Source organism: Pseudophryne corroboree, chromosome 6 (assembly GCF_028390025.1).
Source record: "Pseudophryne corroboree isolate aPseCor3 chromosome 6, aPseCor3.hap2, whole genome shotgun sequence".
Lineage (NCBI taxonomy): Eukaryota > Metazoa > Chordata > Amphibia > Anura > Myobatrachidae > Pseudophryne > Pseudophryne corroboree.
Genome location: NC_086449.1, coordinates 422,702,875 through 422,715,306, shown reverse-complemented (window position 1 = coordinate 422,715,306; position 12,432 = coordinate 422,702,875). Strand labels below are relative to the sequence as shown.

Here is a 12,432-nt window from a genome sequence, read left to right as displayed (position 1 = left end):
AGACACAGTTTGTGAATAGCATTTAACACTATCTCCCTTTCCAGGGGAGAAGTCGGTAGAGCCGATTTGAAAAACCGGCGAGGAGGCACCTCTTCGAATTCCAGCTTGTATCCCTGAGAAACAATTTCTATTGCCCAGGGATCCACCTGTGAGTGAACCCAGATGTGGCTGAAAAGTCGAAGACGTGCCCCCACTGTAGCGGACTCCCTCAGGGGAGCCCCAGCGTCATGCGATGGATTTTGCAGAGGCCGGGGAGGATTTCTGTTCCTGGGAACTAGCTGTGCTGTGCAGCTTTTTACCTCTGCCCTTACCTCTGGCAAGAAAGGACGATCCACGCACTCTTTTGCTTTTATTTGAACGAAAGGACTGCATTTGATAATGTGGCGCTTTCTTAGGTTCTGAGGGAACATAAGGCAAAAAATTTGATTTACCTGCCGTAGCTGTGGAGACCAGATCCGAGAGACCTTCCCCAAACAATTCCTCCCCCTTGTAAGGTAAAACCTCTATATGTCTTTTTGAGTCGGCATCACCTGTCCACTGCCGGGTCCAGAGGAACACGTCTAGCAGAGATTGACATAGCGTTTATTCTGGAACCCAGTAAACTAATGTCTCTTTGAGCATCCCTCATATATAAGACAGCATCCTTTATATGGCCTAGGGTCAATAAAATGGTATCATTATCTAGGCTCTCAATCTCCGCCGATAAGGAATCTGTCCATGCTGCTACCGCGCTACAAACACAGGCCGACGCAATTGCCTGTCTGAGTAATGTACCAGAATGTGTGTAAATGGATTTCAAGGTAACCTCCTGCTTGCGGTCAGCAGGATCCTTGAGGGTAGCCGTATCTTGTGATGGCAGCGCTATCTTTTTTGACAAGCGTGTCAACGCTTTGTCCACCTTAGGGGGGTGATTCCCACCGTACCCTGTCCGTTGGCGGGAAAGGATACGCCATAAGAATCCTTTTGGGAATCTGCAGTTTTTTGTCTGGAGATTCCCAAGCTTTTTCACATAATTCGTTCAACTCGTCTGAGGAGGGAAAAGTTACCTCTGGCTTATTTCCCTTATAGATGTGTACCCGCGTGTCAGGGACAGGGGGTTCCTCTGTGATATGCAACACTTCTTTTATTGCAATAATCATATATCGAATACATTTAGCCACTTTCGGCTGTAACTTTACATCATCGTAGTCGACACTGGAGTCCGAATCCGTGTCGGTATCAGTGTCTGCTATTTGGGATAGTGGGCGCTTCTGAGACCCTGAAGGTCCCGGCGACATAGGGACAGACACGGGTTCACTCCCTGACTGTTCCTTAGCATCAGCTTTGTCTAATCTCTTGTGCAATAAGTTCACACTAGCACTTAAAACATTCCACATATCCACCCAGTCAGGTGTCGGCACCACCGACGGAGACCTCACATTCATACGCTCCCCCTCCTCTCTAGGTGAGCCTTCTACCTCAGACATGTCGACACACGCGTACCGACACACCACACACACAGAGAACCTCTTATCTGAAGACCGTTTCCCCACCAGGCCCTTTGGAGAGACAGAGAGAGAGTATGCCAGCACACACCCCAGCGCTGTATGACCCAGGACAAAAACACAATAATATGTTTACCCAGATAGCGCTGTTTACATATACAATATGCGCCAATTTTGTGCCCCACCTCCTCTTTAAAACCCTCTGTCTACCGTGGTATAAGCAGGGGAGAGTCCGGGGAGCTTCCTCTCAGCGGTGCTGTGGAGTAAAAATGGCGCTGTGAGTGCTGAGGGAGAAGCACCGCCCCCTCGGCGGCGGGCTTCTGTCCCGCTGAAAATCTCAACATTTGGCGGGGGCTCTTATATATGTACAGTGCCCAGCTGTACATATACTTATTTTTGCCAAAAGAGGTCTATATGCTGCCCAGGGCGCCCTGCACTCTTACAGTGACTGCCGTGTGTGAGGTGTATGGGAGCAATGGCGCACAGCTGCAGTGCTGTGCGTTACCTCAGTGAAGATCATGAAGTCTTCTGCCGCCTCTGAAGTCTTCTTTTCTTCTCCTATTCACCCGGCTTCTATCTTCCGGCTCTGCGAGGGGGACGGCGGCGCTGCTCTGGGACGGACGGCGAGGGTGATACCTGCGTACCAATCCCTCTGGAGCTAATGGTGTCCAGTAGCCTAAGAAGCAGAGCCTTGAAACTCACAGAAGTAGGTCTGCTACTCTCCCCTCAGTCCCTCGATGCAGGGAGTCTGTTGCCAGCAGGCTCCCTGAAAAAAAAAAACCTAACAAATATACTTTCTGTCAGGAAGCTCAGGAGAGCTCCCTGAAGTGCACCCATCTCCTCTGGGCACAGTATCAAACTGAGGTCTAGAGGAGGGGCATAGAGGGAGGAGCCAGTGCACACCCAGACCTAAAGTCTTTCTTAAAGTGCCCATGTCTCCTGCGGAGCCCGTCTATCCCCATGGTCCTTACGGAGTCCCCAGCATCCTCTAGGACGTTAGAGAAATGGGCAGAAGAAGTAGGCAACAGTCCTGTGAAACACACAACAGAGTTTATGCAGTTTATCACTTTCTGTAACTACTTGAACTAGTGGCATTCTTGTCCTTTTATTAATGCGTTCCTTCCCTCCCACCCAAAGTAATTCTGATGATATATCTGCAGCTTCTAGTGCTTTACAAAAATTCTTTTGCTTTTCAGGAATCACGTATAATTCATCAGTTCCATTATGTGAACTGGCCAGATCATGACGTTCCATCATCCTTTGATTCTATCCTGGACATGATCAGCTTAATGAGGGATTATCAGGCCCACGAAAAGGTTCCAATATGTATACATTGCAGGTGTGTGATAAGAACTTTATTTCTGGGTGAGGTATGGCATTGTTTATGTTTTGAAACACTGACTTTAGAGTGCGTCTGTGACGAAGGTCTCCTCCCTTTTTAACAGTGCCGGATGTGGAAGGACAGGTGCTATTTGTGCAATAGATTATACATGGAATTTGCTGAAAGCTCGGGTAGGTCAACTTTCAGAAATGTTTTGAGTAGCTTTCACCATACCTCCCAACATGACCCATTCCAGGAGGAACAAAATGCTCTGCTGTTGGGCTTCCCTCTTAAATTATGATTGCAATCACCTGTGCTGAAACACCTTTTTTTAATCAGTTAACTAGTTCAACACAGTAGATGGCAATCATAAATTAAGAGTGATGTCCAGGAACAGAGCATTGAATTCCTCCTGGAATGGGTCATGTTGGGAGGTATGCCTTCACAATTGTAGGATATTGATGTGTTGTCCTCTCTTTTCAGAGGATTCCTGAAGAGTTTAATGTTTTCAGTCTAATTCAAGACATGAGGACACAGCGACATTCGGCTGTCCAGACTAAAGTATGAAATTAAATTTAAGTACAGTATTAATACATTTCTTTAATAGGAATATTTTTGCTTTAACTGTCAAAGTATATCTACAAGGTATTAATGTTAACTGCATGTGACTTAGAAACCCAGAGCCTAAAATATTTATCATGAAGGCCTTTGTGTGTTAAATACTTTTTCTAAAACAAAAACTTATGTAGATTGTTTGGCCAATTAAAGATTTGCACTCTAAATCAATTTGTTAAACATAGTTTTTAGTTTCCAGTTTAAAATAATCTGACTAAGCATTAAATGCATTTTACCTTCCAACATTTACCTTACCTAGGAGCAGTATGAACTTGTGCATCGTGCTATAGCACAGCTGTTTGAGAAGCAGCTCCAAGTGTACGAGAGTGAAGCTAGGAAGACTGTGGATGGCTTGGTATGTATTTCCTGCGCTTTTTGCAGCCTGTAGTTTGCCTAATTAATCTGGAGGTTTTTTTTTTTTTGTTTTTTTTTAGCATTGGTATAATGAAATTTATTGTGTCCTCATAATTTTATTTTGTTTGTGCAAATGAATAAATAGGCATTGCCTATTAAAATAATTTTTTTCTTCTAAATATTGGTAGGATGAAAATACTGATGACCCAATTAGTTCTGCAGAAAATATGAAAACTGACTCTCCACCACCAAAGCCACCACGTATTCGGAGGTTAGTAAGGGTTGTATGTTTGTAGCTACTGAACTAATAAACACCATTGTAGAAGCACAGTTGAAGTATACACAAATGGGAGGGAGGGGCTATCATGGACAAGCTCTCAGTGATGCTCAGTAAGTGAGGAGGGAGGGAGACCGTCCGAGGTGCTTATCTGGAGTGCGTGTGTGTTGCAGGGTCTATGTTTATGAACCAAACCAAAAACAGGGTTCCTTTTTTGCCTAATTGTTCAATTGTATTGAGCGAGTCGTGCAGGGTCATGTGGTTCTTGGTGGAAACTTTAATGATTTTCAGGACCTTTCCTTGAAAAGTTCTGCACCTCTACTGAAATCAGTGCAGACCCCTACCTGAGAACTCATCTACTCTCCTCAGCCTGCTTAGAAAACACGCTCTGTAGGATACCTGAAAAACTGACGCTAGAGATACTCATTTCTCAGTCCCCCACCAGGTATATATTCGCATGGATATGATCTTTGTTGCTCGCTCTGTTAAGTCTGGAAGTGTCCTCTTTAGATAACCAGATGCCTATGGGGATGAAGTTTTCTTGCCACAACTAGAACGGTGCTTCAAATAAAAGGTCACTATACCAGTCAAAAGTTTGCACACACCTTCTCATTCAAAGGTTTTTATTTATTGTAATTATTTTCTACATTAAAGATGAATACTGAAGATATCAAAACTATGAAAAAACACATATGGAATTATGTTGTAAACAAGTGTTAAAAAATAAATAAATCAAAATATGTGTTATATTTTGGATTCCTCAAAGTAGCCCTCTTTGCATTGATGACAGCTTTGCACACTCTTGGCATTCTCTCAATCAGCTTTATGAGGTAGTCTCCTGGAATGGTTTGGATTAACAAGTGTGCCTTGTCAAGAGTCAATCTGTGGAATTACTTGCCTTCTTAATGTGTTTCAGACCATCAGTTGTGTTGTGCAGAGGTAGGGTTAGTACACAGTGGACACCCCTATTTGACTACTGTTGTAATCCATATTATGGCACGAACGACTCAACTCAGCAAAGAGAAACGACAGTCCCATCATTATTTTAAGACATGAAGGTCAGTCGATACGGAAAATTTAAAGAACTATGAATGTATTCTCCAGTGCATTTGCAAAAACCATCAAAGGCTATGATGAAACTGGCTGTCATGAGGACCGCCCCAGGAATGGAAGACCAAGAGTAACCTCTGCTGCAGAGGATAAGTTCATTAAGAGTTACCAGCCTCAGAAACCGCTACTTAATAGCACCACAGATCAGAGCCCACATAAATTCTTCGCAGAGTTCAAGTAGCAGACAAATCTTAACATCAACTGTTCAGCGGAGACTGCGTGAATCAGGCCTTCATGGTTGAAATGCGGCAAAGAAGCCACTACTGAGGAAGAAGAAGAGAATTGTTTGGGACAGGAAACGCAAGGAATGGACATTAGACCAGTGGAAATCTGTACTTTGGTCTGATGAGTCCAAATTTGAGATTTTTTGTTCCAACTGCCATGTCTTTGTGAGATGCAGAGAAGGTGAGCGGATGGTTTCTGCATGTGTGGTTCCCACTGTAAAGCATGGAGGAGGAAGTGTGATGGTATGGAGGTGCTTTACTGGTGACACTGTTGGTGATTTTTTTTTCAAAATTCAAGGCACACTTAACCAGCATGGCTACCACAGCATTCTGCAGGGCCATGCCATTCAATCTGGCTTGTGCTTACTGGGACCATCATTTGGGGTCATTGTCTTGTTGAAAAACAAACACACCTCCAGGCTATGTAAGGGCTACTTGACCAAGAAGGAAAGTGATGGAGTGCAGACCCTCCGGCTCCTCTGACAGCAGCAGCGGAGGGAAGTTTCCCTTCCCTGGTGCTACTAACACTGTTTATATGACTGGTCGCATCCTGTGCGACCAGGTCAGATAAAGCACTTGCAGGCATGTTCGCATCTGATGCGACCATGCCAGGCAAGTGGTTAAGTCACCTGTGCTTAAGCATAGATAGCACTAAAACCTGGACTATTAGTGTGCCTTGAGGACCTTGGTGTAGAATTCCTGCTCCTAAGGGTTCTCTATCCCTTGAGACAAAGGTCCTGAATCATGTTTGTACGTAAAGCAAAAAAGAAAGCATATGGGCAAAGCCATGTGTGGTGTGTTCAAACTGAAATAAAAATTGCAGTGTAAAATTAAAGCTATAACATTTGTGGGCTACATGCAAAAGCAGCCAGTATTTAGCCTGCACAAAAAAATATAAATATCTGTTCGCCTTCCATTGCAACTTGGTTTGTTCCAGACACAGTTACGTGCTTTTTTTTGCTTTATTTACAAACATGAATCGGAGTCAGAGGGAACCTGGATACGTACAGTATGTATATAGAATATAGACTATGTTTTTCAACCCTATTCTTGTTCAAGTATATTGTCAAACAGTATGGGTAGGAATGCCGCAATGTGTCTATTTTGGCTTTCTGGATAAGAGTTAAGTGTTGTCTATTTTTGGCACATATACTGCATTCTGTGGGCTTGGCAGCAAAGCTTTTATTTGATGTTGAAACTCCATTTTGTATAGCTGAGATTTCAGAACTACTGAAGTCTTTCTTTGCGACTTTGCCAGCACTCTTCCAAAGCCTTACTGACTTCAGTTCTTTGTACCCACTTACATGTGTATTTGCAGTTGTGCTGTCAATGTTCCAAAAGTGGTGTGAACTTCATGTGATGTAATTTTTCATACTTTACTAATAAAGCTTGTTGCAGCTAAACAAGTTTAAATACTATTCTCTGAAAATATTAACATGTTAAGTAATGGAATGGCTAACTAGACAATGACACCCAGTCTTTAAGGGGCCTACACACGGTGCGATTTTACCTCCAATATGGACTATATAGTCCATATCAGAAGTAAATATAGTGCATATCACACCATGTGTATGCATCTTGCGATGCTGATGCGTGATCCGGTGGGATCGGCATCGCAAGGAAATATAGTGGGTGCAGGCAGGGTCGCTACTGACTATGTTAGAGGCTCTTGCCTCCAGCGTCAATATAGTCCATATCGGCCATCGCACCATGTGTACGCGGTATTAGACTTGGTCTTTTGAACAGCTCTCTTCAGTGGCCTAGATCTCTCAAAGGTGACATTTCTCCCATGACCTGTTAGTCTTTTAAACTCAAATTCCATGTGGTTAAATTTGTGATCATCACAGAATAGGTTAGCAGACATGGAATTAAGAGATTTACAGAGTTTAAATTATAATGGACAGAATTTATTAGGATGTTTCAAGCAGACATTAATTTGTCTTAATTTTCCAAGTGCTTCTTCTTGGAAAAATAAATACATATGTACATACAATCCAATCAGCTGTGTAGTTTTATCTCCTACTATCTGTTCTACCCGTTCATTGCATGGAAGTTTCGGATCTTCACGGTTCTAAATATAAATGAGTGTTAAAAATTTATATAGAGATGTCAATTTGAGACGTCTTAATGTAAGTAAATATTAATCCATGGTTCTTGGCGTTACTAGAGGATCACCCGTAGCAGAGATGGTAAAAAGTGACAGGACCATTTTTGTAGTTTCTTAAATTCTACCCACTGGAGGTGCAATCCAAATTTTGATCCGATTGTCCATTTGGGTGTCATCGTTAATGCGATGCAAGCCACGCATTGGTAATGATGGCATTATGTCAACCCCCTTTTCATCCCTTTAGGGGAAGTTTATTAAAATTCTAATTATGTAGTTTTTCTATTTCTCACCTGAAGAATACCTATGTTAAATTTCAGCTTCCGAACATATCGGGAAGTAAGAGAATTAGTGATGAGTCAGTGAGTGAGGGAGGGCTTTCACATATATACAGTAGAAGGGAACTTTTTTACCTTTTACCCCAAAATATGTTTAGATACGCCGACGTTACCCCCTTGATTTGAAAGGAAGAACATCATATATTATTGTGCATATATACTGGTTATCACTGTTTTATATGGCATTTCTGAGATACTGTGTGTGTGTGTGTGTGTGTGTATATATATATATATATATATATATATATACATATATATATATATACATATATATATATATATACATATATATATACATATATATATATATATATATATATACATATATATATATATACATATATATATATATATATATACATATACACACACGCAGTTGCAAGAAAAAGTATGTGAACCCTCATTGATTGGACTCCAGGTTGGCTGACTCCTGACTCAAATTAGCTCTTGGAGAAGTCATTAGCCAAGGTGTTCACATACTCTGTCCACCCTGCACTGTGAATATTTACATGGTGTGTTCAATAAAAACATGAGAACATATAATTGTTTGTGTGGTATTCGTTTCAGCAGACTGTGTTTGTCTATTGTTGTGACTTGGATGAAGATCAGAACACATTTTATGACCAATTTATGCACAAATCCAGGAAATTCCAAAGGGTTCACATACTTTTTCTTGCAACTGCATATAATTTTTTATTTTTTGCACATTATTTTTTGGCAATGAATGGGTTAATTAACACTTTCTCCCCAAAACACCAGAATGACTGTAAGAAAGATGGTTGAGGAGGGAAGGGGAGGGGGGGGGGAGACACGACTTTTAGGAGACAGATGGTCACATCCTCACCTCAGTAATGTCAGTGGGAATTTCCCACTGTTATGTGGGCCACTGTCTGATCCTGCAGAACTCAGTCAACTTCAAGTTCTGTGTGTGGGTTGGCGGGCCGGAGGACAGGACAGCGCATGACGGGCGGGCGTGAGGGAGCGCGGTGTGACGTCAGCACAACACACCGTGGCCAGGAACACAGCGCAGGCAGGAGGGAGCGCGGTGTGACGTCAACACGTCACATTGCGAGCCGGTCGGTGCTGTGTCTCGGCAGCGCGACCGTCCATTACCCCCAGGAATTTCATTTTTACCCCATTTGGGGTAATTTACCCCTGTTTCCTGACCACTGCAGTAGATGGTAAGAGTAGGGAGGTTGCTAATTGCATTTATCAGGACAATTAATAAAATAAATGGCATATCTTGTGTTTCCCAACATGTTTTTGAACAAGTTAAGATTTCATTAAGTATTTTGTATTGGAGTACTCACACCTTGTTCTCACCTCACTAACAGAGATTAATGCACTTCTTGTACATACCAAGCATATGCTGATAGATTGGTGTGATAAAGCAGGTAATTTAAATTCGGTATGAAGCACTGTCATGATCATCTTAATCCTTTTTTTCTCACAAAACCACAGCGATGAAACTTGTTGGCAATGTTAACCTATTGGATTCATTGTTTCTGAGTAGTCCCATCCCTTCACAAATAATATGAATTTTCTCAGGCTCTACTGATAAGATTGAGAGATCTACCCATTATATAATATTATATATACTGTTATGTACTTATGATCATCTATAGCGCCTACACTCAACTATAACAAACCAGCTGCCCTATTGACCAGGGTACTCCCATACATGTTATGTTTAAGACAAATTAGGTATGTAAGCAATGGTAATATTAGGTCTGACACAATGGTACCCAATTGGGCTAATATATAGCCTTAGGGAGGCCCTATATTTCAGGCCAAGTCCATAAACTATACTGAACCGAAGAGTGTGATTGCCTATAACCTACATTTTTCTTTTTACAGCTGCCTTGTAGAAGGAGATGTCAAGGAAGAAATCTTGCAACCTCCAGAGCCTCTTCCTGTGCCACCAATTCTGACACCTTCACCTCCTTCTGCTTTTCCAACTGTGACTACGGTGTGGCAAGAATGTGATCGCTATCATCCAAAACCTGTTTTGCACATGGCCTCCTCAGAAAATTTAACAGACATGAATGAGAACTATAACAAATCTGCAGATGTTACAGGAAAGAATGAGCCCAATGTTGAGAAGAAGCTAGAGCGTAAACTGAGTATTGAAATAAAGAAAGTACCTCTTCAAGAAAGCCCTAAAAGTTTTGAGACAAGTGCAGGTTTGCATAGAGGACTTGGCATCAAAATTAAATCTGCTTCATCTTATTCCATTGACCAGTCACCTAAAACTCAAGCATCCAGTTCTTTGGAGTCTCTAGCAGTTATATCTTCAAACTCTTGTATTGATTGTAGGAGTTTGAAACCTGCTAAAACATTAGATGAAGCACCACCTCAGAGAAGCTCAGACAGTCTAACCAGGCCAGACCATCTTCCTCTCTGTGTTTCTACTGCTTTGGGCAATGAACATGCAAACTGTAAAAATGTGTCTGACTCTGCAGACAAACATTTAGAAGCATCTTCCTGTGATAGTAAGACTGTATTAAATAGCAATTTCCTTACATCTCAGATAGGGGGTCAGGTTGATCACAAGACTCCTTCACTTCAACCACCCTTATCCTTTACTAATCCTCTTCACTCTGATGATTCTGACACAGAAGGGGATTCTCATCAATCCATGACAAAAAGCTTATCCAATATATCAACCGCAAGTGCCACAGTGTCTGCAGCCACTGCCTCTGAAAACCTATCAACTAGAAAAGTATTGCCCATGTCTATCGCAAAACATTCCATATCTCAAAAAGGTAAGGACACTCCATTATCTGTGCTTTTCTAAAGTTCTCACTTGCTGAAATCTGATTTTGTTATTGTTAAAGCACTGCTCAGTGAGCTAGACAGTAAAAATCACAACTATCTCCTGTGCCCACAAGTTGCTCAGGCTGATGAAGACTAGGATATGTGTTGTGGGTACTGCTGCCCTGTTATAATATTGACAAGTATAAGATCTTAAAGCTGTCCTAACTAAAATCATGCACTTGGGTCTCAAAAACCCAAAGGCTAAATATAGTATCAAAGGTACTATAATGGAAACTACTGAGGAGGAAAGGGATTTAGGAGTCACTATTTCAAGTGACTTGAAGGCAGGAAAGCAATGCAACAAAGCAATGAGAAAGGCAAGTCAGATGCTTGGTTGCATAGGGAGAGGAATCAGTAGCAGGAAAAAAAAGAAGTGATAATGCCACTGTATAGGTCATTGGTGCGGCCCCATCTGGAATACTGTGTCCAGTTCTGGAGACCATATCTCCAGAAGGATATAAATACAGTAGAGAGTGTACAAAGAAGGGCAACTAAAATGGTGCATGGCCTACATCACAAAACGTACCCGGAAAGGCTAAAAGATCTTAACATGTATAGTTTGGAGGAGAGAAGGGAAAGGGGAGACATGATAGAAACTTTCGAATATATCAAGGGTCTTAACAAAGTTCAGGAGGGAAACATTTTTCAAAGGAAGAGAAGTATTAGAACTCGAGGACATACACTGAGACTGGAAGGGGGGGGGGGGGGGGGTTCAGGGGAAATTTAAGGAAAAATTACTTCACAGAAAGGGTAGTGGATAAGTGGAATAATCTCCCATCAGAGGTGGTAGAGGCTAAGACTGTAGAGCAATTTAAACATGCTTGGGATAGGCATATGAATATCCTTACAAAGAATTAAGGTTCAAAAAGGGTTGAGATTACCTAAAGGATAAAAAAAAAGGGCAGACTAGATGGGCCAAGTGGTTCTTATCTGCCGTCAAATTCTATGTTTCTATGTTAGTAAAAAGATCGCAGAGCATAAATTCCCATGGGAGGGGAAGGATTTTGCACTACCATCTTCTGTGATGGTCTAGTTTTAATGGGGAGCCAAACTGTTTCTAATACACTTTAGAAGAAGGTTTGCGTCTTTCGCAATTTATCTTTGAGATTATTTCCAATTGGGAAAATTACTTTCAGGTAATTTTTTTTCGGTTTAATTTTCAATTTGAAGTATTGCACTGTTAATGTTCAGATTATTGATCCACTTTCATGCAAGAGACATAAGTGTTTCATTGCAGTGCAGTTTTGTATGCTTGCTCTGCAGACAAGCAAGCAACTCTGCAGTGAGTCCTTGCCATGTTGTAGTTTGTTTTGCTAATTCTACAAATTTATGCTTAATTGGGTGTGCTGTGGAAGAGCTATATGCATTAGGTCGTCATGTGAAAGGTTGATATGACAATGGTTGACACACTTTTTTTTGCATTTTGGGGGTTTAGTGTGGATAGTTTTGGCATCTGAGACCACCAATGGTTGAACTGAGTCCCCCCTCGTGGACTCTCTCCACTCGCCATGCTTTTGGCACGGTGTCTTGCTCCACTCGCCACAAGGTTACTAAAAGTTATTTTTTTATGTGGCATAAAATAAACATGAAACCCCCCCCTTTTCCCAAAATGTGTCGAACATAAATATGTCTACCAATAGTTCGGATCCCACAGAATTCAGTGGCCTTTTCCCAGATATTGAAAAGATGTGCTGCATATTTGGTTTATTTAAATTCAAGTGTATGTGAACATGTCTCAGTTCTCTGAATGTAGCGTTCCACCTGTATTTCACCTCCCTTTTAGGTCTT

The 12,432-nt window shown here is 41.7% G+C and overlaps 1 protein-coding gene across 5 annotated transcripts in view; it reads left to right on the top strand.

Moving 5' to 3' along the window:
* PTPN12 (protein tyrosine phosphatase non-receptor type 12) overlaps positions 1-12,432 on the top strand; it is a 257,987-nt gene that overhangs the window by 220,587 nt on the left and 24,968 nt on the right. For all 5 annotated transcript variants that reach the window (XM_063926980.1, XM_063926978.1, XM_063926977.1 and 2 more), the window contains 6 exons: positions 2,681-2,823; positions 2,930-2,996; positions 3,289-3,366; positions 3,680-3,775; positions 3,963-4,045; positions 9,685-10,592. In XM_063926980.1, the coding sequence (XP_063783050.1) occupies positions 2,681-2,823; positions 2,930-2,996; positions 3,289-3,366; positions 3,680-3,775; positions 3,963-4,045; positions 9,685-10,592 (1,375 nt within the window). The remainder of the gene's footprint in view (positions 1-2,680; positions 2,824-2,929; positions 2,997-3,288; positions 3,367-3,679; positions 3,776-3,962; positions 4,046-9,684; positions 10,593-12,432) is intronic.